Source organism: Cinclus cinclus, chromosome 14, assembly GCF_963662255.1.
Source record: "Cinclus cinclus chromosome 14, bCinCin1.1, whole genome shotgun sequence".
Taxonomy (NCBI): domain Eukaryota; kingdom Metazoa; phylum Chordata; class Aves; order Passeriformes; family Cinclidae; genus Cinclus; species Cinclus cinclus.
In genome coordinates this window covers 12,046,873-12,071,507 of record NC_085059.1, presented here as the reverse complement: position 1 = coordinate 12,071,507, position 24,635 = coordinate 12,046,873, and the positions used below count along the sequence as shown (strand labels likewise).

At 42.2% G+C, this 24,635-nt stretch overlaps 1 protein-coding gene across 2 annotated transcripts; it reads right to left on the bottom strand.

Moving 5' to 3' along the window:
- On the bottom strand, nucleotides 1-24,544 carry PCBD2 (pterin-4 alpha-carbinolamine dehydratase 2). 2 transcript variants are annotated; one of them, XM_062502149.1, is made up of 5 exons: nucleotides 24,512-24,544; nucleotides 21,641-21,772; nucleotides 19,495-19,587; nucleotides 3,374-3,454; nucleotides 1-1,990 (listed from the first exon to the last, which is right to left on the bottom strand). In XM_062502149.1, the coding sequence occupies exons 1-5, from the start codon at nucleotides 24,512-24,514 to the stop codon at nucleotides 1,895-1,897; spliced, it is 405 nt and encodes a 134-aa protein (XP_062358133.1). In that variant the 5' UTR covers nucleotides 24,515-24,544; the 3' UTR covers nucleotides 1-1,894. The 2 variants fall into 2 exon arrangements, with proteins under 2 accessions (XP_062358133.1, XP_062358134.1); XM_062502150.1 differs by lacking the exon at nucleotides 19,495-19,587.
- Nucleotides 24,545-24,635: the final 91 nt, after the last annotated feature.

Sequence of the window (24,635 nt, the reverse complement as noted above, 5' to 3'; positions counted from 1 at the left end):
TTCAAAGCCCACATGCTATATATAAATTCTGAACAACAGACTTTTCACAGTTCATTAGAGATCTTGTCAAAACTTTGGGTGAAGCTCATTTCACTTCCCCACCAGTAACAGGAGACCTCACAGCCTGGCTGTTTGTTTTAGTTTTATTTACTCTTCACAACAGTGACCATTTTCAAACCATATCAGGGAAATCTACCACTTCACTGGGGAAAGGCACTTGTGAGAAAAGAACAGCTGAGCACAAAGTCAAAATTTGGGTCTTTTTAGGTATTAACTTGATATCCCAAGTAGGGTTACTGACAATAAACCCCAACATCTTGCTTCCTGCGTGTGACCAATTAGCACATGACGGTGTGTTTGCTAAGGATTTACAAAAAATATCTTTCTCATTTTATCAACAGTCACTCGGGCAGCAGCTCATGGCATTTTGCATCCCAAAATATCTGAGAGACCACACACCTCGCACGGACCCCCGATATAGATTTTGGCAGAGAAGTGCATCTCACTTCTCGGTAGCTGGTGGCTGCGCCGCCGCTGTCATCTGAGCAATGCACTCCGGCATCTCGGAGGTGTCAATCTCCCGGGAGCGCCGCACCCGGAGCTGCTCACAGGGCATGACAGAGCATGCTGGGGACACTCAGCAGGGGGATTGCAGGGGGAGGCCCTCCTGCAAGTTTTAAGCAGGATGAAATCTCCCTGCCGGCACTGGAAATCTGTCTCGGGGAGGATCACAGGATAAAAACCAAGACATTTCAAACCACAGAAAAAAAGTATTTTAAACGTTGTCAATGGGATCTGCAGCTCCTGCAACAACGTTTGCAACGAGTAATTCTAGCTATGAAAAAAAAAGTTGGTGAGCATAGCTCCAGTCAAGCCCAGCTTAGCAAGAATCCTGCTAATGCCACTTCCTTCACCACCAGCAGCCCTGGCCAGGGCTCCAGGCACTTGGCCAAGCCACCCCCACTCCGATCCAGCAGGTACTGGAGCATTACACCACCAACAGTGGCTCAATCCTGCACAGTGCTGAGCACTGACCTGGCCAAGCACTTAAGCACAAGCTTCATTTAATGGTGTGATAGCTGGGAGCTCACCAGGACTTTTTTGTATTTGCAGTACAAGGACTAAAGTTTTCAGCAACTGCAAGATCCAATCCTGCCTGAGTGTCCAAGCCAGCCTGGATGGGGCTTGGAGCAAACTGATCTAGTGGAAGGTGACCCTGACCACAGCAGGGAGGTGAAACAAGATGAGCTTCAAGGTTCCTTCCAACCCAAACCAGTCTGTGGTTATGTGACTCTATACTCTCAGATGGGGAAAGGCTCTCAAGCAGCAACTCTGGATACAGCTGCTCCTGCCAGTTGAGCAGCAACTCCAAAGACCCAGCAGCAGCAGCAGCTTGCACTGCTCTCCCCAGTGTCCTTGCACTTGTCACTGGTCACTGGCAGAGATGATGGTACCAAGCCAAAGGGGACTGACCTGGCCAGGCTGCTCTTATGCTGTTTGAAGTGCAGATATGTACAAATCTATAGGAGGGAAGTCGCCAGGCACTGGGGAAGCTCATATGGCAGCTGCCTCCAGTCCCGTGGGCTTAGCCCACATGGGTGGGCTCCTGGTTTCATTCCAGCTCAGTTTAGCTTCTAAAAAAGAATTGTTGAAAACTTACTTATTGCTGGCTTACCCACTACATCCTTCTACACAGCCAGCAATGGGAAAGGACAAGCACAGGGATCCAAAGGGGTCTCAAGACTAAGGTACTGAAGGTCAGACAAGCTCAGCCACTCCTTTTATAAAATATCTTCCCTCTACAGGTTTTGGAAATCAGGATTACAAGGAAAGAGGGATCCCATTTAAACACAAAATATAGGTGGACACTGTATTAAAGCCATTTACATCCTGGTTAAACTGAGGCAGCAGCTTTGTCAATAAACTGAGCCAGCTTCACATCTCTCTTGGTCAGTCCACCACAGTCGTGGGAAATCAGAGTTATCTGAACCTGTCATAAAGGAAAAGAAAAAGGTTACAAAGGCATTTTGATCTCGGACATGTAAGCTGAACAGCAGTTCACTGGGAACAGTGTTTGTCTCCATAGTGAGCTGGTTCTACTTGGTGCTCCTTGCAAGCACCAAACTCAACCCTCCCTGCTCATGTAAACCAGAAAACACTGTAGGTGAGGAGGCTTTACAGAGCCTGGAATCTCACCAGATGAGCCCCTCTGCAGAATAACACAGGCTTTGCATTCTTGGGTTTCATCCAAGAAAAGGTGTCTGATTAAATCATTCACTCTTTACATTTAAATTCCATGGATCAGTTTCATGAAGAGCCCGAGCCAGTGACCAAGCTGCCGAGAGCTGGGTCAGGGGCTCACATTTTGTTTAAAACCAGCATCCCAAAGGTGAAAAAAATTCTTAAGCTTGCTGCAGAACAATAATAAGAAATAAAAAAAAGACAAATTCTAAATATTTCAGAAATACAAAAAAAATCAGGAAGAGTAGGTGATCCGTTTTTTTTCTAGTCATCATTTAATGTCCCTTGAACAGGGTGACGTGAAGGGCTCATGAGGAAGAGTCTCTGCTGGGAGTTTCAGCTGCAGGGAGAAGTGGTGCTCTGGGGGTGGTGCTTCTGGTGCCCCAGAAGTCCTGCTCTGGGAGTGGTGGTCTGAGCTACAGGCTGCTTGTCCATATGTCCTTTCTTCTGGTATATTTTTAGTGGGATTGCCATTTATTCACTAAATGCTACAACAAACAATGTGATACAATGCAATGAGAAGTATTAGAAAATAAAATTGAAGGGAGAGCAATAATTTCTCCCTTCACACAGCACCTTTCATTCGAGGGCTGCAGTAATCCTTGTAACCCTTGTAAATACGAGACCACCATCAGTTAGGCAATATTATAAACAAATTTTATAAGCTGCTATGTTGAGACATAGGAGCCTACAATTTTTTAAAAAATCAAACCTCAATTGAGACTTCCAGGCTCCCATTTAGGTACCAAGAGTCTGCTACCCTACACCACTGAGATCCTGACCCGCTGCAAAGACAAGAATGAGAGCTGGTGAGTAGTTTTAAAACAGTAATTTATTCAGGTTGGCTAAATAAGAGTTTAAAGGCTTCTGTTATATTTTTAGATCTCAGCCAGAGAGGTGAAGTCACAGGCCTCAGCCATACAGCTGGCAGCAGGCGCAAAGAGCTTCATTCTTGATTCCTCACCACTGCAAATCTCAGCATTTCTTTAAAATCTCAAATCTCTTTATAGAGACACTTCCCATTCCCTTACCTTGTAGACAAGCTACAAATAAAGGCAGAGATAATGGGCTGGTGGTTTAGTCTCCTTAACTCCACTGCTGTGTGAGTAACTAGGAATGGTGAACACGTTACCTTGCTGTAGACATTAAACCATTCCGGGTGGTGATTCATCTTCTCTGCTTGTAGAGCAACACGTGTCATAAATCCAAAAGCCTAGGGAAAGAGAGAGCAAAGAGAGAAATACTCCTCCACCTGTCAGGATTGGCAGTGGACTGGCAAGATTCACTCCAAAATCTCAAAATCTCCTCAAGATGCCCCAGATGGCTGCACCATGGGTTTATGTGTGCTAAAGAGGCATTTAACTTCTCATGCCACTGGTGCATTTCCCAATACAGCTGAAATGATCCCCTGCACACCCTGGTAAATCACCCTGCTCAATGTGACTCAGCCCAGGACTCAAAGCTATTGCATGATAGCAACGATTTTACCTCTGGCATCAGCAAGGATTTTAAATATCCATCCCAAGTCCCGCATCCCCTACTGCATCTTAGAAACACACCATTTCTAACTAAGCACCATGTCATAGTATGATCAACACTGCTTCCAGAAATACATCCCTCCATTTAACCACTTTGCTATTTATTTTACTGGGGAGAAAAAGGGCAGCAAGTGGGCCTGCCCCTCTGCCCTATGAGACATACCTTCCCTTTAAACGAGTTAAAATAGGTTTTCCAATCCTCTGTCCCTACATGCTCCCCCAGGATGCAGGTTTTATCATAGGCTCAAAAGGAAAATAATAGCAGGCCCTTGCCAAAATACTTAGAAGAAAATCACTGCATTATAAAGCAAATTAGAATGTCCATGCAAATCAAGACTGTAATTATGCAGTGGGGCCCGAAGGGCCTGGGAGCGTGAGCAGGACGCCTGTCAGCAGCATGCTTTGTTCATACCAAGCTGCATCCATTTGGTTCAGGACCTGAATTAACATGCAAAGCTAGAGGAACATCCACATTACAGTCTGGTTCAGATTATAATACAACAATCTCCACAAAACCATACCTGATTTAGGTAGGTCTTTAGTGCTAATTTATGGACAAGAATGTATATAGCCCACATTCCACCAAGGATGGCCATTTCAAACAAACATGTGGTCAATGAATAACATATAATGGTTGATAATAGTTTCAAGTCTTTTTCCCTCTCACAAATTGCAAAAACCTTTAAGGAAAAAAAAATAGAATTGGTGCCTGGATGAAGAATTACTTTGTTGGTTGCTTTGCCAGTCACATGAATGCAAACGTTATAATCAGAGAAAATCATTCCAATGAGGTTTGTCATTTGGAAATCACCAAACTGTCAGCAATTAAAAAGCTTTTTTTCTTTGACCCAAGAACTTTCCAAAATTCAGAAGAATCTAACTTCCCTTGAAGCTCTTGCTCAGTTTAGTTTTACTTTGAGTGAACAATTACTCTTAAAAATTCGCCCATGTTTCAGCAGCATGTTTTGAAGTAAAAAGCTGCAAGTTGTGCATCAGACGTTAGCAATGATTTGGAAAACTTCTCCATTAATATTGTTGATTTAAATGTTTTTAGAGTGTCTGTGGTCTTAATGAGAATGCTATTTTTAACACAGCAATCTATACACAGATATATCCTCAAGAGTTTAAAACAGTGATGTTTCTGCAACCAAATTGCTTGTACAGAAATAAATAGCAAGGTAAAGAATAAATTTATAAAACCCCCTAGCAGGTTTGTGCATGTTCTATTGGTGTCTGTTCATCCCAGGAGCTCACCCACCCAGGTACAGACCCAGGTCACACTGCAGTCACTGATGGTGAGGGAATAATCATTGCTCTAACGAAAGCACACAGAGAGAATTATACAAGCAAATTACTCTAAAAATTGATTTGCTCTGTAGACCTTCCTCCACACTTCAGATGACAAATCCTGCTCATCAATAGACCACCAAATCCCCCCCAGTCAGTGCACCAACATGACATCTCACTGCCCCTTCCCCACAGAGTCTCCAGCTGGATAAAATGGACATTGGTCACAAAACTGTTCAACTTATCAAAGACTGCTCAACTTGAGGCTGTCCAACTCATGAAAAGGAGTAAATTCCAGCACAGAGGACTCTCCACAGGACACGTCCTGCTGCTTGTTGCTCCAGCTGCCCTCAACTGTCCCAATAAGGGCAATCCAGTGTCACAGTGAAGGATGAAGCCTGCTCGCCGTCGTGCATGCCCTGCGCTGCTTGGAGAAGTTCTCCCTCACTGCACATCACCCACAGCAATCTACTCTTTGCATTTTAGTTTACTTTACCACACACAAAATGTATCTCTCACTAAAAAAAATGAACTGTGGTTCTACTGAGCAATTTCACCAACACAATCTCCATTACAGTCTTAAATACCTCCTTTGCTAATTAAATGAATGAATTGGAATGCTATTGTTTATTAATCACTTTTATATGTGTAGAGCCTTAACCTTTCTTTGGGAAAATACAACCGGCTCTGGAAGGAAAAGAACTTTAGGTTTGATTAGATATGAAAACTCTATTACACAAAATCAGTTTGGACATTTCTTCACGTCTTGAAACTTGATCGGTAATTTGGTCTAATTGGTGATCAAGGAAACTATCTTGTGATCAATTAAAGTAATTACTGCATTCCGGCAACACAACCAACCTTAATTTGAGCAGGAGTCTGCACTTCTTCAACTTTAATTAAAAATAATGAAAATTATTATGCAGTCTCCAGTGCAAGATCATTGTCCAGACTGCACTGGTGGGCAGAGTTTATCAGACCATCACACATTTCTGGATAAATGTGGGACAACCGCTTCACTCATGACAGTGAGACCCAACACAGTCTTGAGATTCACTCTATTAATAACAGCAATCTGCAGTCCCTCAGTCCCAGATGAGAACTTTTCTGATTTTTCCCTCAAAAATAAAAAAGACAAGAGAAAGAAAGGGTTCGTGCATTTTTTAGAAGCCATAAAGAAGTATTTAAAGAGACTTTGATGTAGAAAATATTATGAAGTATTCTGGCTTTCCAGTAATAGGCATAACTAGACACATTTTCAACCTAACCCTTTTAGGACATTTGGGCTAAAAACATATCCAGACATTCAGGGGACTCCATGTAAGTAGATCCCACCACCCAAGGGGTGGCAGAGTGCAGAGTCCCTGCAACAAATCATGAAGAGCAATATAACTAAAGTGTGAAGCAATCCTGCAGGGACAAGATGCCTCGGATGTGCTGGTAGTCTCTTCCCTTGGTGTCTTTTAAGATCATGAAAGAAGGAACTACAAACTAATGGTGTTTCAGTCGTAACATCACATCTAAAATGTTTCTTACATACTAGCAGCCCTATTACCTCTCCATGTGACAAAAATCAGGGCTACTCGTAGAAAAACAAGCTAACTAAAAGTGACAAAAACCCAGGGTAAACTTTAAAACAATTCAGCTATCTCATAATGTTTTGTGACTGGTCAAGCTGCTCTTGAAATTGATCTAATCCACTATCACAAAATAAGACTTAATGTTACTTTTGTTGCCTGAGAATGGGAAAACCAGGGCCAGACACTTTGCTGTCAGAAGTGAGAGGAAACATGAAATTTCATCCACCCCTCTGCTCCACACAGTGCTGCACAGCTCTGGGAGAACTGCAGGATCCCAGAGCTAATCTGCTATTATTCTTCCTTTCACACTTCTTAAGCAAGGAATCCATTCATCTTAATACTTTTTAAACACACTGCTTTTGTACAATGCTTGCCAACATTATCTTGATGAGTTATACATCAAAGGCTCACAGGTCGTTGTGTTGTGCTCATACATCACCCACTGCAAGTCCCCCATGATGGATCATCCCTATACATCTCCAGAAGCAAGCAGTACTTGACTCAAAGTGTAGATATTTAAGCAAAACAACTGAATGTCTCAACAATATAACCACACACACTTTTTATTTGTTTGTTTTAAAATGAAGTGTGCACTCAGGCTTCTTAAATCCTCTGGACACTCACCTAAGGAAAGCATGTGCTAATCACGAGTACATTTAGGTTTTTCTGCCTCCCATCTATCCTTATAACGCTGGAGGTAGTATTAACCCTGACCTGCAGTGCAAGGGCTACCTGTCTTCTCTTCCCCTGCCACCCAGGCTGCATCTGTAGCATTTATCAGTAATAAATTACTCAGGTTACAGCGACACCGTCACACAGAAGATGACTACACCTCACACATTAGCTCTCCACTCACCTGAGTAAAAAGTACCCAGGGTACAGCATGTATTCTCTTTAGCAGTTTGGCACTTGTAACAATAAAATCAATCATTAAGGTTCACTCCCAAACTCCAGAAGCTTTCATATATCCAGCTAACATTAGTACCTAACAGTGAGCTACAAGCCAGCAGATAAAAGGAAAAAGCTCTTTAAAGTCAAGATATTTTAAGTCAGAATTAGCTGCTAATCACGAGGGCTCTCACGACTTTCACGAAAAAAATGGACTTTGTTTCATTTTGATTCTATTTACTCCATCACTAAATACTTTTGCTGTATAAATATGCATAAATCATATCACAAAGCTACACTCTTTATCTGAAAATGACAACATAGTTAAAACACAAAAAAAAGAGGAATCTAAGTAGTATTTAAGAAGGTGATGGCAGCAAGATGGACAGGTATTCATGCCCAAAACCAGACAGGTATTCATTCCCAAAAGCACATGCCCATATTGGGATGCTTCTCTGTTGACATCATCAATCTGACTGAACCATCCTCAGGGACACTGGAGCCACACAGCATTAGATATTTTCCTCCTTTTTTCTGTCTGTGTCTGGATTCATACACAACATAAATCAGGTGAACATCTTCTCATTGCTCCCCCCTTTTTAACATCAATCCATGAACGGGACAGTAATTAAGAATTCAAATAATCATGCACCAAAATAGAGCTAAACTCAGATTACTCATGTCCCCGTCTCTCTGCTGAGGCTTCAAGGCATGGACAAGGCAGGTCAGGCATTGTGCCTACAATTCTCTCTCCATTCCACCCCATCCTGACACAGGCAGCCAACAGGGTCTGAAGGTGAACAACACCTGATGAACCACTGGTAACCCTGATGAACCACTGGTAATGGGAGGCAACCCTCCCATTCCACAGCATCACTTGTGACTGGGGAAAGCAGTGCTCTTAACTCTGAAGGATAATAATGAGGGGAAAGGATGGAAGAATAACACCACAGACACTCTGGCATGGACTGAGATGCCACTTTTGTCTTCACAGCAATATCTGAAACTGTAAAAACCCCCACAACTCCAATTTCCAACTGAATTGTCAAGGCATTCACAATGTTCTTTGAAAATTCAGAGCTGACTACTTGCATCCTCTGCTACATATTTGCATACATCATTTACACAAAAGTACAATGCTCTAAACTCTAGAAAACTCTAAAAAAAGTTACCTATTTACATTCCTATTGAAGCTGTAAACATTTCCGTGTTAAATGTGCAGCAGAGAACATGCAAACCTTTACACCACGTTCTCCAAAGAACGCTGTTTCTGTCTCCCAACACTTGTTTACAATTATGTCAGTTAAGAAACCAGCTTGCCAGCTCTATATCAAACATTTTTGACAGCAAAAGCACAAACACTGATCTATTCTAAGTAGTTTGCCACTCTGTAATCTTGGAAAAGGCATTCTTGCCTTTGATTCTAAAAATGTTTATATGCGGTACATTATGCAAATAGTTTTTATATATTAAGAAATAATGCAAGCAAAGCTCAAGTTAAATTAAATTCTTCAACAATAACCTTGCCAAAGCACTGATTTTCCTATTAGAAAAATTATTCCGATTTGTTGATGTTACATTGGATGAAACATACTGTAACAATCTTCATAATTTATGTCCTGTTGGGACACTATGATTTAAAGTAACATAATACAGACCAGCATCACTGCTAATCTAAACCACCTGACCAGATAAACAACAGTTTCCCCTTCTCTCTTCGCTGAGAGTATTTCTGTTTATTGTCATATGATTTACCAATCTGGAGAAGATGAAGAATAAATGGAGGCAGAGAGCAGCGGAGCTGGGAGGCACAGCCTTGCCTCGATGGGGATGTTTCTCACACAGGTACTGGTACAATGTCAAGAGCCTCAGGAGATGACTGAAGGCAATTTCAGGAATGCTGTCCCAGGAAAAGTCCATGCCACTTGTGGCAGAGGGAAGTTTGCACTCACTCAGCACCCTCTAGACCCAGTGCAGCACTAGACACAACACGGTTCTGACAGCGCCTGCGACGCAGCTCTGCAAAGGGATCGGAGTTCAAGGCTTCATCTTCCCAGCGCAGCAGTGACTGAAGCTATGACATCACAGAATCAGAAGGACAGAATGGTTTGGGCTGGAAGGCACTTTAAACACCATCTAGTTCTAATCCCCTAGGGGAACACAGGCAGGAACATCTTCCACTATCCCAGGTTGCTCCAAGCCCCATCCAACCTGGCCTTGAACACTCCAGGGATGTGGCATTCACAGCTTTTCTGGGCAACCTGTGCCAGGGCCTCACCACCCTCACAGGGAAGAATTTCTTTCTATATCCAATATAAATCTCCCGTCTTTCACCTTAAAGCCATTAACAGTCATAAAGCAGATGCAAGTGTCATTTGCCCCATCTGAGATTCAACCAGCTTGAAAAGCAAATTCCATTATTTTTCTATGGTCAATGGACACGGATTAATGCAAGAAAAGGGACTTTGAGGAAGGTAGAAGGCACTCAGCTGCTGCACTTAAATCCTGCTCCTTGCTTTGGTCTCCTCCCCCTCTCAATCTCATTCAGTATGCAAAAAACCTTGTGTGCAATCTGCAAAACAAACCTCAACTTGATCTTTGCTAAGCCTGTTTATATCAGGATTTTAACAAATGCCAAAATAAGGCCTTCTTTCTCTTACTGACAGTAATAAAACACAAAATGTTACATGTGTTATCTTCTTCTTCAACACATCTTGACTTTTCCAGCAGCCTCCATGATGAGGAAATTTTTTCCTGTTCTCCTTTTTAAGTGATTGCATTTGTCATGATTGGCTTTCATGAACAGAACACAGATAATATTCTTGGTGGTTCAATAAACAGACTTCACACCAAAACAAATCACCTATTCCAGCAGAAAGATTCACAGACTTGATGGAGAAGTGATAAATGTTTCAATGCCAATACAACCGTATTACAAAATACATTCATTTGTTTATAGGTAGATAAACATAGTGATAGCTGCCCATAACAACTTCTGCAAAATAAGTAGATACCCTAAATCCCAACGACACCTGGAACTAGGTCATGAGGTATTCGTGATGCTTTCCATTTCATATCAGAATACAGAAAATAAATGCTTTTATTTTTTCCTTTTTTTCCTCCAGCTCCCACAGCATTATAAATACAGACTAATAAATATTATTTTATTTATTAAAAATTGTAGACCTCATTTTCCAGAAAAAAAAGAGGGAAATTATCCCAGGTTTCAGGACTGAACTAGAACATAGAAGAAATCCTTCAGACATGTCATAATCTCAATGCAGCCCTCCACCTCCCAAGCCATTTTTGTGAGGTTTCTGTTAAAAAATGGAATATAAAAGTTGTGCTTAGGAGGTTTGCAGCAAATAAAATAGCTATTTCAAGAAACATGACTTTAAAATGAGCTCTTTGCACCCTCCCTAAAAACATGAAATAACACAGTGAAGTCCCCATTAACTGAGCACCTGCTAAAGTAATCAGGCACTTAAAATAATAAATTCTCTTGGCTGCACAATTGAAAGAGCAATGATAATTTGACATGTTAAAATTAACGTTTGGTCCAAAATTAATGTTTGGTACAACCCCTGGCTGTACTGTAATAAAGCCATCACACAAACCACAATAAAAATAAAGTAGTAACAAGGTGCAGGGAGTCCCCAGTTCCAACCTTCTGAATTCAGGCACCTGAGCCCTCTGCTAAGGCAGAGGGCAATGAATCATCCTCAACAGCACAGTGCCAGCCCATGACACGAAGGTAGCGTAAACCAGAGCAAATCAGAATTATTTTAAGTGAATGTTCCACTTCTAAAAGTTTCTCAAAACCTCTGACTTTTACTGAATGCAGGTATAGTGTAGAAGAACAGAGAAGTTCATTATCCCATCACAGCACATTTTTGGATGAAACAGATTCAGCAGGAGCAGAACAAAATATTCTGCAATTTCCCCCGATGTTTGTTTTTACTCACATGCAAAGGAATGATTTCATTCTGTAGACATGAAAGTGAAGCTCACATGCCATCCATGCTGTTGATAACACAGGGATGCTCAGACAAAATTCTCCTTGGTCTTCTGGCCAAGATTACATATACTATCAGTTTAATATCCAACATTTTCTCTGCTGAGCATCCAAGGGCAATCATATCCTGTCTCTGATAATCCTCTAAATCTCTGCCATTTATGATCCTAAGAACACATCAAAGAATGGTAAGAAAGGCTTTGCTTTATGATGGATTAAGAGAAGATGTTGGTCTCCTGACCATTTCATCTTCCACTATCCTGTCAGCTTTTTTGGTTTAGTTGGTTTTTTTAAAGACAAATTCAGCAATTCAAACATGCAACAGAGAAAACATGATGGAGATGTGAGGAATTTGGACAGGTTTTCCCATCATTCTCTTGGCCAAGCCACAAGCTAAAAAGATCTAGAGATTTGCCATAAAGCAAACTAAGGACCATTTACTGCAAATCCAGTCAGGGAATCATTTCACTCCACTGAATTGCTGAAGATGTCCTACCATATTGCCAGAACAAGTTTTAATGTTTGGACACCTTTTATAGTGGAAGAGTTTAGATGATACACAGGGGCAATGAACTCAGGAGGACACTTACCTGGGCCAGCACTGGCAGGCTGCTAATTTATATTGCACCATAAAATACAAATGTTATTTTGAAAACAAGACATTAGAAACAACAGCATTTGGCAAAAAAAGAGTCTCAACCTGCACTTAACATCATCCACTGTCTTCACACCTGTTCTTATGCTCCAAGCACATGCCTGGGAGTGACAGAGTATGTTCAATGCGCCATATTTTGAGAAGTTCTGCGGGTTTTTTGTTGTCTTTTTTACCAGAACACAAAGGTTTCTCTGGGCAACCCACACTGCTTGCACATTGATCCATCTGGAAACAGAGACACAGGCTCAGGAGGGGAGGCAAATAGTAATTCTGAGTCCTTCAGTGAACACCAAATTTCTTTTAAAAATTCCTATGATCGCACCACAAAGGGAAACCCTTTGTACAACTCTTGGATTTTTTTTGCTAGATTAGGCATTACAAGACGCATACATAAATATACATTCTGGGCTTCCACAGTTAACAGTATTTTTGCTCACTACAAGCACCCACCCATTGTAAAACTGAGTAAATGTTCCCTCAACCAGGAACACCTCGAGCATACACAGACATTTATTTAACTATCTGTTGTTATTCTCACTCCAGTCTGAGGAAAATCACAATAGATCATGTAATCAGGGCTTTTTCCTCTGATCCTAGGAATAAATAACATTTTTCTTCAAAGCATCCTTGGCAATAAATACACCAAACAGTACAGCACTGACTCAACACAGGGCTTCCCACTCATCACTGCGTTCCCACCAAACCCCTCCAAGACATCACAACCAGCTTCACATTCGTCCAAAATTACTTTTCATCTCAGCCAAACAAAACTAAAGGAATAAAGGGCAAGGGGAAGAGCAAGAAAGGAAGCTCTCCCCCAAAGAAGCCACGTGAAGCGGGTTTGCAGCTTTATAAAAGGGGGCTAAAAAACCTCCACACGCCTCGCCCTGATAAACGACGGCCCTGCCACTGGCTTTTCAGAGCAGATGTAACATTTTAGCCAAACGTGATTGTTTGTGAAAGAAATAATTCTGATCAAAACCCGAAACTGCAGCCAGCAGAAGAGCTGCACTTTGTCACGCTAATCCGCCCTGACAGGGAGCGGCGAGCGGAGATTCCTACTGCGAGAGGAGCAGATGCGAAAGGTCAGCGATGGCCCGCGACTTCAAACCCCTTAACGTGTAAAACAGTGTGCATTAAAGCCTGAGCTGGCTCACGGCGGGATTAACGGATGTCCGCTAAGTGGGTTTGATGTGCTTTTGGTGAGTAATGGTTAATTTTTAAATAGGGGCGTTGTATTATTTTAGTTTATTCTGCCAGCCGGAGTCCATTTTTAATTGCAGCTGCAGAGAATAATATCTCAAAGTGTGTTGCTCCTTTGTGGGAGTATGAGAAAGTGAGAGCTGCTGGTGCTAAAGGCAATTTACAGTTTGAAACCGTAGGCAGGTGTTGCTCCAAAAGCAAGGGGATAAACAACCAGGATTGCATTTAACCAGCAACATTCCAGTGCCCCCTTAAAAATAAATTTTATTGCATAAAGGAGGTTCAAGAAACCAGTTTCCTTAACTAAAAAGATAAATATATTCATCTGAGTGACAATCTTCTTCAAAAGAGGCAGTCATATTTGCATTTTCCCTAATGAAGCTATTCAACTGAATTCAAACCAACTGAATTTTCCATTCATTTTCCAAAGGTGCTTTATTGCTTATATGCCCATACTGCAGCTAAAATTAGATAGACTTGCTCCTATTTATCTCTTTGAGCACTGTTCATATGGCAGATAGAACATTATTTGTTCTGTTTAATTGAAACAATCAATCTGTGCAGCTGAAAAAAAGAGAAACTTTTCCCAAAAATCTACAAACCAGTTTGTGAGATCCAAAAGGCATTTTGACAAATAATTTCTTTTGCATTTTCTGACTGATGCATGCAACAAGTATAAGAAAAATGCTGAAATAATTTTTACTTGAGTGATAATAAATCCATTTGCTAAGAAAAGCATTTGTATTGGAGTCAACTGGAGAGCAGCCCAAAGGTCAGCTGGGCAGATTTGAAGCAGTGGAGTGCATAAAAGGAGATACAACAAGTCTACTGAGGGGGAAACACAGCAATTAGAAATACCACATACCAATAATTATCAACAATAAAATAACAGTATATTCTAGGGAGAAATATGACTTAGCTCATCAAGAAAATGAGTATGCCAAACTACAGTTAAGTCCCAAGAAAAACAAACCAGAACTGATACAAAATCTATCACAACCAGCATGATGAAGGAAAAGAAGGACATATGACCACTCATGAGTCTTCAATTTAAAGATAATTATTTTTATTTAAATATGATTAATATTGTGACATTTTAAATAACCCCTGACACCCCTGGCAGTGCCGCAACGAAATTGTAAGAGTGACCTGGGTACGGCAACAGCACCTGTCACAGGCAGGTGAGACACAAGGGTGGTGGCACCTGCACACACAGATCCTGGCAAAGAGGAGATAGGATACTCAACAGCACAAAGAGGAACCATCACCTAAATCGGCCTCAGGAGAGAGGGGGAGGGACTTCTGAGAAGGGCATGGAGAGACAGAACAAGGAGGAATGGCCTCAAAGTGACAGAGGGCAGGGCTAGATTGGATATTGGAATTAAATTCCTCCCTGTGAGGATGGTGAGGCCCTGGCACAGGTTGCCCAGAAAAGCTGAGGCTGCCCCATCCCTGGAAGTGTTCAAGGCCAGGTTGGAAGGGGCTTGGAGCAACCTGGGATAGTGGAAGGTGTCCCTGCCTATGGCAGGGGTTTGGAATGAGATAAGCTTTGATATTCCTTCCAACCCAAACCATTCTAGGATTCTACGGGTTTGTATACGGCAGGCCATGATGGCTGTGAGAAGAAAATAAATACCTTATTTCCCAACTCCCAGCTCCAAGGATTTAATTTCTTCTTAGACACAATCAGACCACACATTTCCACGACTACATACCTCCAAGTTTTGCATAACTTCTCACCACCGACTGCCAATTAACTGGAAGCATCACTGGACACAGGACAGGCTGACCAGAGCTCCAGTATCATCCCCTCCTTCTCCAAGGCTAAGGAAGGAAAATCATAAGCTTCCAAACAAGCCATCCCTCTGGAACCTCTCATTTCATTTCCCCCAGACCCTGCACTACCTTCACCCACAGGCAGTGGCAGGCAGCGGCACGGGCAGGTGGATCACATCCAAATCCCACAGCTGCACCCTAACCTGTGAGACTCTTATTTACTCAATCAATCCCAAGAATAAACTCAAGGAAGGTGTGACCATCAAGGAATCATATATTTTTACTGTGCTCTGCTCTGAGACACTTGATGCAGTTCACTGACTGTGTTTCAGCCTGCAGGTTAACCTCTGTCAGTCCCAGAAACTCCACTATCAGTTTCTAATAAAAGAAAATGTCAATAGGCAAATACACCCGAAATTCATTATTTTCAGATACAAAGACATTCCCAACTCTGCAAACCCACTCATAAATAATTCTGATTTATTGTAAATTGGTTATTGTATTAATAATCGCTGGGAAGTTAGTGAACAACATAACTACCAACAGAAATATTTTCATAACTTTGCAGGTGCACAAATCACAGCATATGGGAGAGGACTCAAAGGATAAATGGAAAATGAAGCAGTTTCAGAAAGCCTATATGAAAACCAGCACCTACCTAGCTGGATAAAAAAATAATTTATTTTTAGTTGACAGGCAATCAAATGCAAAACTCTAGCAGAAGGAGCTGGCAGAGCAATACTACATTAAAAATAGTAATTCCCCCCAAAATATATGAAAATGGGTCCAACTTTCGCTTAGCAGAAGTGACAGTTGGGCTGAGGCTGCTACAGCTTTGAGGTTAAACACAATTGACACAGGCTGCACCTGAATCCAATCATTCCCCAGGCTCCAAGAAGATTCACACCCGAGGACTAAATCTGTCACAAATGGGTTGGTTTCCGATCCTCCTGTAGCCAACTTGCTTTATTCTGACCCCCATTTAACAAATCAACTTAATGGGCACTGGGAGTGCTATAAAACTTAACAATGGAGTGATTTTAACCTTTAAAATATAGTTATGAAGCAGAATGTTGGAGAGTTCCTTCAATACTGGAAATCAAATTAAAACTAGACATTTTTTAACAGTCTTGACAGATACAATCCTAGTTACCATGTAAATTTATGGTAAGCTGCTGTGATATTAGCCACAGGTGCTACTTTTAATATATGGCCTGCATCTGGCTGGGAATAAAATATCTCAAGAGGACTGGAAATGACCTCACTATCAGACAATGGAGAAGAAAAAAAAAACCACAAGACCGCTGTGGCACATAAAAAGCTGGAGATGTGGTCCACAACTGAATATTTACCACAAAATTCATTTTAACTCTGCAGATTTTAAGTTAAAGGATATAATGTTTTCAATACATAAAAGGCGTGGACGTATTTCAGACAAACAGCCAAAAGATTAAATACATAAAGTGGCAATGAAATACACTACCTATATGTATAAAACCAAATTTTCCAACCTTTGATGAATGAAAAAAAACAAAGGCACGTGCCAGGAGTAGAAAAAGGAAGGACAGACCTAGATTATATTGAAGGCACTGGCACCAAGTTCTGCCACTGAAAGAAACCAAGAGTATGCATTGCATATCATGCCATTTATTTGGATGTGTAACTGGGATCATACAACAAGGCTCATCAATTTAAAGGGAAAAATCTGAGCATGTCTCCCTGCAGCCAAAGGAAAAAAAAATTGGCATCACCAGGAGGGAGAAAAAAAAGGCATGTACCGTAACATGCTCGGTCTGACTCTTTTCTCCTAGATTCCAAACAAGAGAGATAGCAAATCTGGAAAGGAAATGCAAAATGAGAATAATAACTTATTTAATACTCCTAGATTTTTTTGCACATCTTTAAATACGTTCTCAAAATGCAAGACACAAATTGCAGTGAGACACATGTGCCTCTGCTCTTAGTGCACAGCATTTCCATACCATCCCCTCCATTCAGGCTCATCTTCCACATCCACCCTCTTGCCCCAAAAGACAAAAAATGTATCTGAAATAGCTTTAAAACTGTTTAGAGTATTTGATTTCCTGTTATTTTAGAAAATTATGTCAGAGGTCTTATGGAGACTTCCTACATTATTTTTTTTCTTGGTTTTTGGTTTTCCGGTGGTTTTTTTTTTTCTTTTTTCTTTTTTGTTGTTGTTGGTTTTTTTTGTTGTTGTTGTTGTTTTTTAAACAAACTTAATTAAAAACTTACCCTATAAAAGAAAGCAGCTCTAAATTCTGAACCTGAGCATCAGTAAACTTGCCCACCTTTGTAATTTCCTAACTGCATTTGCTGCCTTGGTGGGATTACCTACAGAAACACAATCACACAGGCAGTTGCCCCTTAAACCCTCTGGTCAAATCCAACCAAGTTTGACAAGAGACATGGAAATCTCAGAGCTAAGATGTTCCTGCAGATTCAGGGAGAGTGAACAGCTGGATACAGGATTCCAACTGAGCAGCTGGCATCCTGCACTCCCATCTTTCCACAGCTGTCCACCCAGCCCAGGACTGGGATGGCACGAATCTGGGAGAAATTCACATTTTTAAATAGGCCTGTCCCCTCTTCCAGGTCACTGCTCCCAAGGTAAACTGGCCTGAAATGCTAGAAGTTACCAGCATGATCTAGAGGCATAAATTAACTTTCTATCCCAACTTCCAATTTTGTTCAAGCAGACTAGAAGCAGAGGGCTTGCTCCACTGGAAGAGAACTGTTTTATTTCAGTTGCACAAAGATATGAATGGATGACAGCATCCCTTCATGATGCTACACCATAGCCTGAAAGCCTCACCAGCCACTCTTCTCTGCCCTGCAACCTGGGAAAGAGGCCCCAAAGAAACTCCCTGATGTGGGTGGCTGTGAGGTTTGTAGAGGTTCAAGAGCACCCAGATGCAGAGCTGGGACTGGGACTTGCCATGGAGTGCTCCAAGCCCACCTTCCTCTTCCTCACTCACAGTCAGAGGTTTCTGCCAAGCACACGTTCCTTTGGAAAAGTGACTCAACCCAGGGGCTTTGAGAGAGTGCACCCCATCAAGAGCCCTGCAGGTAAAATACTCCAGTGTAACTCATCACTGCCTACCTGCCACTCCAGAGTGGCAACAGCTCAGGCCAGTTGCAAGGCATAAGGAGGAACAGAGGTATTGATGCCATCAGCACAGCTCTTCTGGACACAGCACTCAACAACTAAACTGCAACTTTCCCTCCACCACTGGTGCATTGTATTTTATACGAGATGCAGAACACCAACCCACCAGGAGCCTGCCTCACATAATGGGAACATACAGCCAATACCACCCTGTTCCCTAGGACTTGTGTTTGGTGAGCATCCACAGCAACAAAACCAACCAGGGGCTTTCAGCAGAAATCCCAGGCTGGTTTCCAGCTTATTTCATAGAATTGTACCACCAAAGTCCATTTTCATGAAAATGTATCTTCAGACTAACAAACACCACCAGTGCTTTCAAATTCTGGGTTACAAACTAATTCCCTGAGCCAGAAGTGTCATTAGCTTGTCAGCCTTACAAAGGCAGCTCACTGCTGATCACTTTTAACTGAGCTAATCTCAGCCTGAAAGCTTCAGGAATCTAAATAGCTCTTGTTGCACAGAAGTTTCATTTCATTCTCATGCTGAAAATAATATACATAAACCAAGCTGATGTCTACACATTTGCACAACTTTATAATAAAAGTTGTGTTTATATTCTTAACATCTGTTGACATACACAGACTTTGTAAACCTGGCATAGATTTTGAAGCCACAGAATTTTCCATGCATCATGAACATTAGCTCCAAGAAGCAATAAAAATAAAAAGCAGTGAATACATTAATCATACCAATATCATCTGCAAAGCATAAATTTGAAATATGTCAGCTCAAGTACTTTTTTTTTTCTTTTGGGGGGGTTATTTTTCCCCCCACACCTTATATTACACCATCTGTAAAAGGCAGCAAGAAGATCACTGAGGAAATGACATTTCTCAGTCCTTTAAGTTTTACTAAACACTTTAAATCCTGTAAATAGAATATTTATTGCATTAAATGAAAGCAGTTGTACCTACAAGTTCCATTTTTTTTCATTGCAGGACTAAATTCTCAAAGCACAAGGCAGGTATAGCTCCACTTTTGTCACTTGTTTCCTAGGTTGTAGTAAACACAATATTTACTAATAGTCATTAAAAATACAAGCATATGTGCATAATTTAATACAATTAAGAATACATGCATAATTTAAATTTATTTTCAGCTTCAACTTATCGAAAAGCAAATACTTGCTCTCTAATACCAGCTAAGGATCTAATGCCCTTGGGATCTGCATGTTGAGCCTGCTTCTGGACTATAATAACAGGAATGACTTCTGCCCTCTGCAACTGCAAAGGGGATGCTGCAGTAAATCCAGTAAATAAAAATCAACAGGTGAAATTCTGCCCTAAGATATTCACATTTACACTTGATCCAACCTGAGCTGCCCAGAGCACCCACCTGCATGTCTTTTTCTCCCAATTGGAGGCAGAAATCCCATTCTGAAGCCAGCTCCCAGCCTCTGCTCTCATTTCTGCCTTACATCCATGAAAGCAGCTAAGAATGAAAGAATGAAAAATATCTCCCAAACAATTCAAGTGGCATATGTATGTGTAAACACACAGTTCATTATTTACCAATAAGCTAATTTACATATACTCCCTACACTAGTATGTGCTCCATCTACCTTCAAATCAGGAAGGCATATGGATATCTACCTATGCTCTATGATAAATCTACACTGTCAAAAAGCCCCAGAACCTTGTAAATTTTTGTCAGAGCAATGTGTTTTCCAGATAGCTGCTGGTGCAGGACACTGATTTTCTCCTCACCTGTCTGTTAGCAGACAGGGACTGTAAATCCATCTGATCAAACTCAAGTTACTTATTTACAGTGGGCAAAATAAATTTTTAATTAATTGTGGAAGCAATTTCATTTCTAGTTGTGTTGAACCAACAAAGACTTTGACCATAACCATGCAGAGATGCCATTTCATGAATATTCAAAGTCAGAAAATCTCAACTCTTCCAAGGGTCACTTCTATCCCGCCTCATTCCTGGTTGCTCCAGCCCGCAGCTGCCTGCACATCTCACCAAGGCTTCCTGTGAGCTCCCTCTCATGGGCTTCTCCCCTTCACTGCCCTCTGAACTGACTTGGCTCTATTTGCTCTGTATTAACATCCAGGTTAAAAATGTACTCAGGGCTCTGGACATGCTCCCAGACCAGCACTGTCCTGCTAATGAGCTGGATTTTTCCACAGTTGCTTTCTCTGTTGCTTTCTCCCAGCTCACCTCACCCAGCTTCTCTCTATTGCCTGGGCTCTCCTTACTATGACAACTACTGAAACAGTGAAAAAAAGGGCCAGAACTACAATTTGGTATTTATCCAGCTCACTGTGGCTTCCTAAAACATCTTGTCCCAGATTTAGGAACAGCCACATAAATAAACAGCTCACAGCACAGGTCCTGGTCTCCACACACACACACAGCATCGCCAACCTGGAGCTTGCCATGCCCCACCACAGTGAGGGACAGAACCAGCTTGGTGAGACTCACCATCCCAACAAAGCCTTGGAAATTCTTTCCCTCCCAAGAAAGAGCACACCTTTCCCTCAGAAATAAAACAGAAAGGAAATGCATGCTATGGGAACATTTTTCTAAGCAATGTCATGATTCCTCAGAAGGGAATTTTCAGTGGAATGCAGCTGAACAGGGATCTCAGGACAAATTCTGTATTTCTAAAGCAAGTTTGTAAGTGATGTCCGAAACAAGTTCTTGAGTGTGAGATGTGGCTCTGGAACCTGTTTCCAAACAAAATCCCAATGAGGTAAATAGAAACCAGCACTCTGTGCACTCTGTGTGCCAAAGACACTGCAAGATCAGCTATTACAACTCAATCAAGGATATGGTACAACTTTGTTTTCCTGTTTAGAAGCCGAAACGTTCCCATTTTCCCTACCTTGCTTGCCAAAAGCTTCTGTTCTTTCTTATATTTACACATTTTTCTCATGTATTTCCCTGCCCAAAATGATCCCTACTGCCCATCAGTTATGTATTTCCAGCATTTATTTATGAGTGCTAGTAATGAAAAAACAAATCAGGATCAAATACTGTTTTGTCTGATTCCACAATACCAACCTTGACCCTGACCTGAATATTATAATCAAGAAACCGTAATGTTAGAACAAATCTACTTATCAGCTACAACATGGAATTAATTTACTCCACCTAGTGAGATCAGAATCTGAGAGCAATTCATCAGGGCAAATCCAAGAGGATTTGGCCCCATCAGGATACTCCCAAACTTCTGAATATAAATGTTTTCCCATCAGGATTGTATGGAAATTAAAGCAATTACATTTCCTTTATATTAAAAGTGCCATATAACAGTCATTACCTGATTAAAATTTTTGAAATTGAACTCCTTGTAGATGGCATCTCTTTCTCCCAGCTCAGACCAGCCTGAAGCTTTGAGATCCAGTAAAACTTGATTCCTTTCCTCTGTTGTCAACCAGTGAGACTGGGAGGACTATTGAGGGGAAAAAATGATGGCATGGTGTAAGTGAGGCTGAGGTTCTCTTTTGTACAACAGTAAGAAAACCACATTAAATTGTGGTTATGTATTGTGCAAAGGTGAGGACGTGGAAAATTCACTGAGCAGTTTCTTACTGCTTATAATTTCACAGACCAGTTTAACCTAAACCAGCCAAGGCCTACCATTTCCGTTTGGGCAGGTAATTTTGGCCAAGTGCTTTTTGTACAAAATTAGTGAAAAACAGACTCCTTCCCAGGAATGAAGATGGACACCAGCATACCCGTACCCTTGGTCATGTGAATTATCCAGATGCCTTGCCATCACACTTAATTTCAAATCTCCCATTCTTTCTGGTAAGTAAAGGATGATTTACATTGTTTGCTAAATGTACAATTACAAGGCTAAAAGATATTAGGAAATACCTACTTAAAAAGAGAGAAGAGAAACAGGAGATTGCACTCTACCTACATTGTATTTTACTATTTTAAGAAAGTGGGAATGGAATTTTTAGACAGCACACACTGTGGAGTTCTACAAGGAACAAAGAGCTTTGTAACTAGATCAGAGGGAAAAAATGACAATACAAACACAATTTCAAAAAGTTTGAAGCTACTGGTAAAAGCACTAGATTCTGCAAAGCCCAGCATTTAAGTATGGCTTACTTAAAGTGACAGGAGCCCTCCTGATGCCACTGGGAACACAGACATGACAGTTTAACACTCTGCTTAAATATCTGAATCAGGGGCTGAACCATACACAGGGACAGAGCCAGACACAGATGAACATTCTGTGGGGCCTTTGGAAGAGGTTTGATGCCTTTTCTAAAAGCAGGAACTAAGAGCATGAGCCCTTCCTCAGACATATTTTGAAATTCTGTCTCAGACTCTCATAATAAATGCAATGCTTTAGTGGGAAGAACCTTTCTCCCCAGTACAGCTACATGCAGATTGGTTTAGTCTTTATTTTAGCAGCTGGCTCAGGTTTTTGAGATTCTTCAGAAAGGCAGTTTTGCTCCAGAGGTTCACTCAGATGTGGGAGGCCCGCGAGGACCCACCGCCAGCTCAGCAGCTCAGGAGTTTTCACCTTTGCCAGCCTGTGCTCCAGCAGGAGCCCCAGTGCCACCAGATGGGGCTGAGAGGCCGAGCAGAGCAGGAATTAATGCAATTAATGTGACCTGAGCAAGGCCTTAAGCTGCACAAGGGCCAAGGAGCAACATTTTCACCAATAACATAGGATAACAAGCCCCAAATGGAGTAAATCAATCTAACAGCAATAGTGCTGCTATTTGTGTTTAGGCAGATACAGAGATGTAACAAGAGATGGGTTTCACAGGTCCAAACTTAACTAATTTAGGCTCTTTACACTTCAAACACAACACTGGGCTTGCAACAACACAAATTTCAGATTTTTCATTGTTATAACTGCATTCATAGGCATAAATTTCTTACAGTCTTAGTTTTATTTCCAGAATATACAAAAATCACCACAGCTAAAGGCTGTCTTGAAATGTACTATTTTTTTTCTGGCACAAGATGGAATTAGTCTACAAATGCATAAAAAATCATGAGGGTGGGTGGTTTTTTTTTTTGAGATAGCAAAGTCCAGGACTGTGACCAGGACACAACACAAAGTCCATTCCTCCAGCTGGCAGAGAGATGTCCTGTGCCAGGTCTGGAGACACTGCAGTGCCCTTCTGACACCTGGTCATCGACAAGACAATGCTGTGAGTTGAAATTCGATCACAGGGTTTTTAATACAATACAGAGACCACGTTTGATGCAGGCCCTGGTGAACACTGAGCACATTTTGCATTGTGGAGGCCACATCCTGAGTCAGCCCCTTGACATATCATGAGGTTCAGAAAAGTAGCAGAACGCAAACAGATAAAGTGGGATATTCCAATTGTGTTTCCTCAATCACAGCCCTCAGCAGCTCATCATGGACATGGCCAGATCCTCAGGGAAGCAGAAGGGGCACTGGGTGCCAATGCTGACTGAGCATCCCAGGTGTTGCCCTTGACCCACACTCAGGGCCCAGCAGCTCTTGGGTGGGGGGGTTGACCAGGTGATCGATAATGTTTGTTTAGAGGAAGCTTCGGCAAAAGTAATTTAAAAAAAAAATAATAAAAAAATTAGAACTAATTCTCATGCCTGAGGGGCGAGGGTCGAACCCTGCACGTGCTGTTCATTATTAGTTTTGTGTAAAATAAAATAATCAGCCGCGAGATGGGATGACAGGGGAACACAGGGAGAATCTTAGAATGATCTGGGTCGGAAGGGATCCTAAAGCCCATCTTGTTCCACCCCCTGCAATAGGCAGGGGCACGTTCCACTCGACCAGGTCGTTCCACACCCCACCCAGCCTGGACGAACACTTCCAGGGATGGGGCAGCCACGGCTTCTCTGGGCAGCCAGTGCCAGGGCCTCACCGCTCCCACGGGGAAGAATTTCTTCCCGATATCCCATCTAACCTTCTATCAGCGTGAAGCCATTCCCCCTTACCCTTCCCCTGCAGGCCCTTGCCCAAAATCCTCTCCAGCTCTCCCCACGCCCCTTCCCGTACTTAACGGCGGCAACCAGGTCTCCCCGGAGGCTTCCGCAGTCTGAGCAATCCCAATTCCCTCAGTTCCTAGGGAACAGGGCCGGGGGCTGACCCGAGCCCGCGGCCCGTCCGCGTGGGGCCCCTCCATCCCGCGGCCCGCCCCGGCCCAGCGCGCTCCCCCGTCCCCCTCACCATGGCCGGGGCACTCCCGGCGCCGCCCGCCGCCCGCCGCACTCCCAGCAGCGCCCGCCGCAGCCCAGCGCCGCCGCCCGGCATGGCCCCTCCGCCCCCGGCCGGGCCGGGCCCGCCCCGCGCG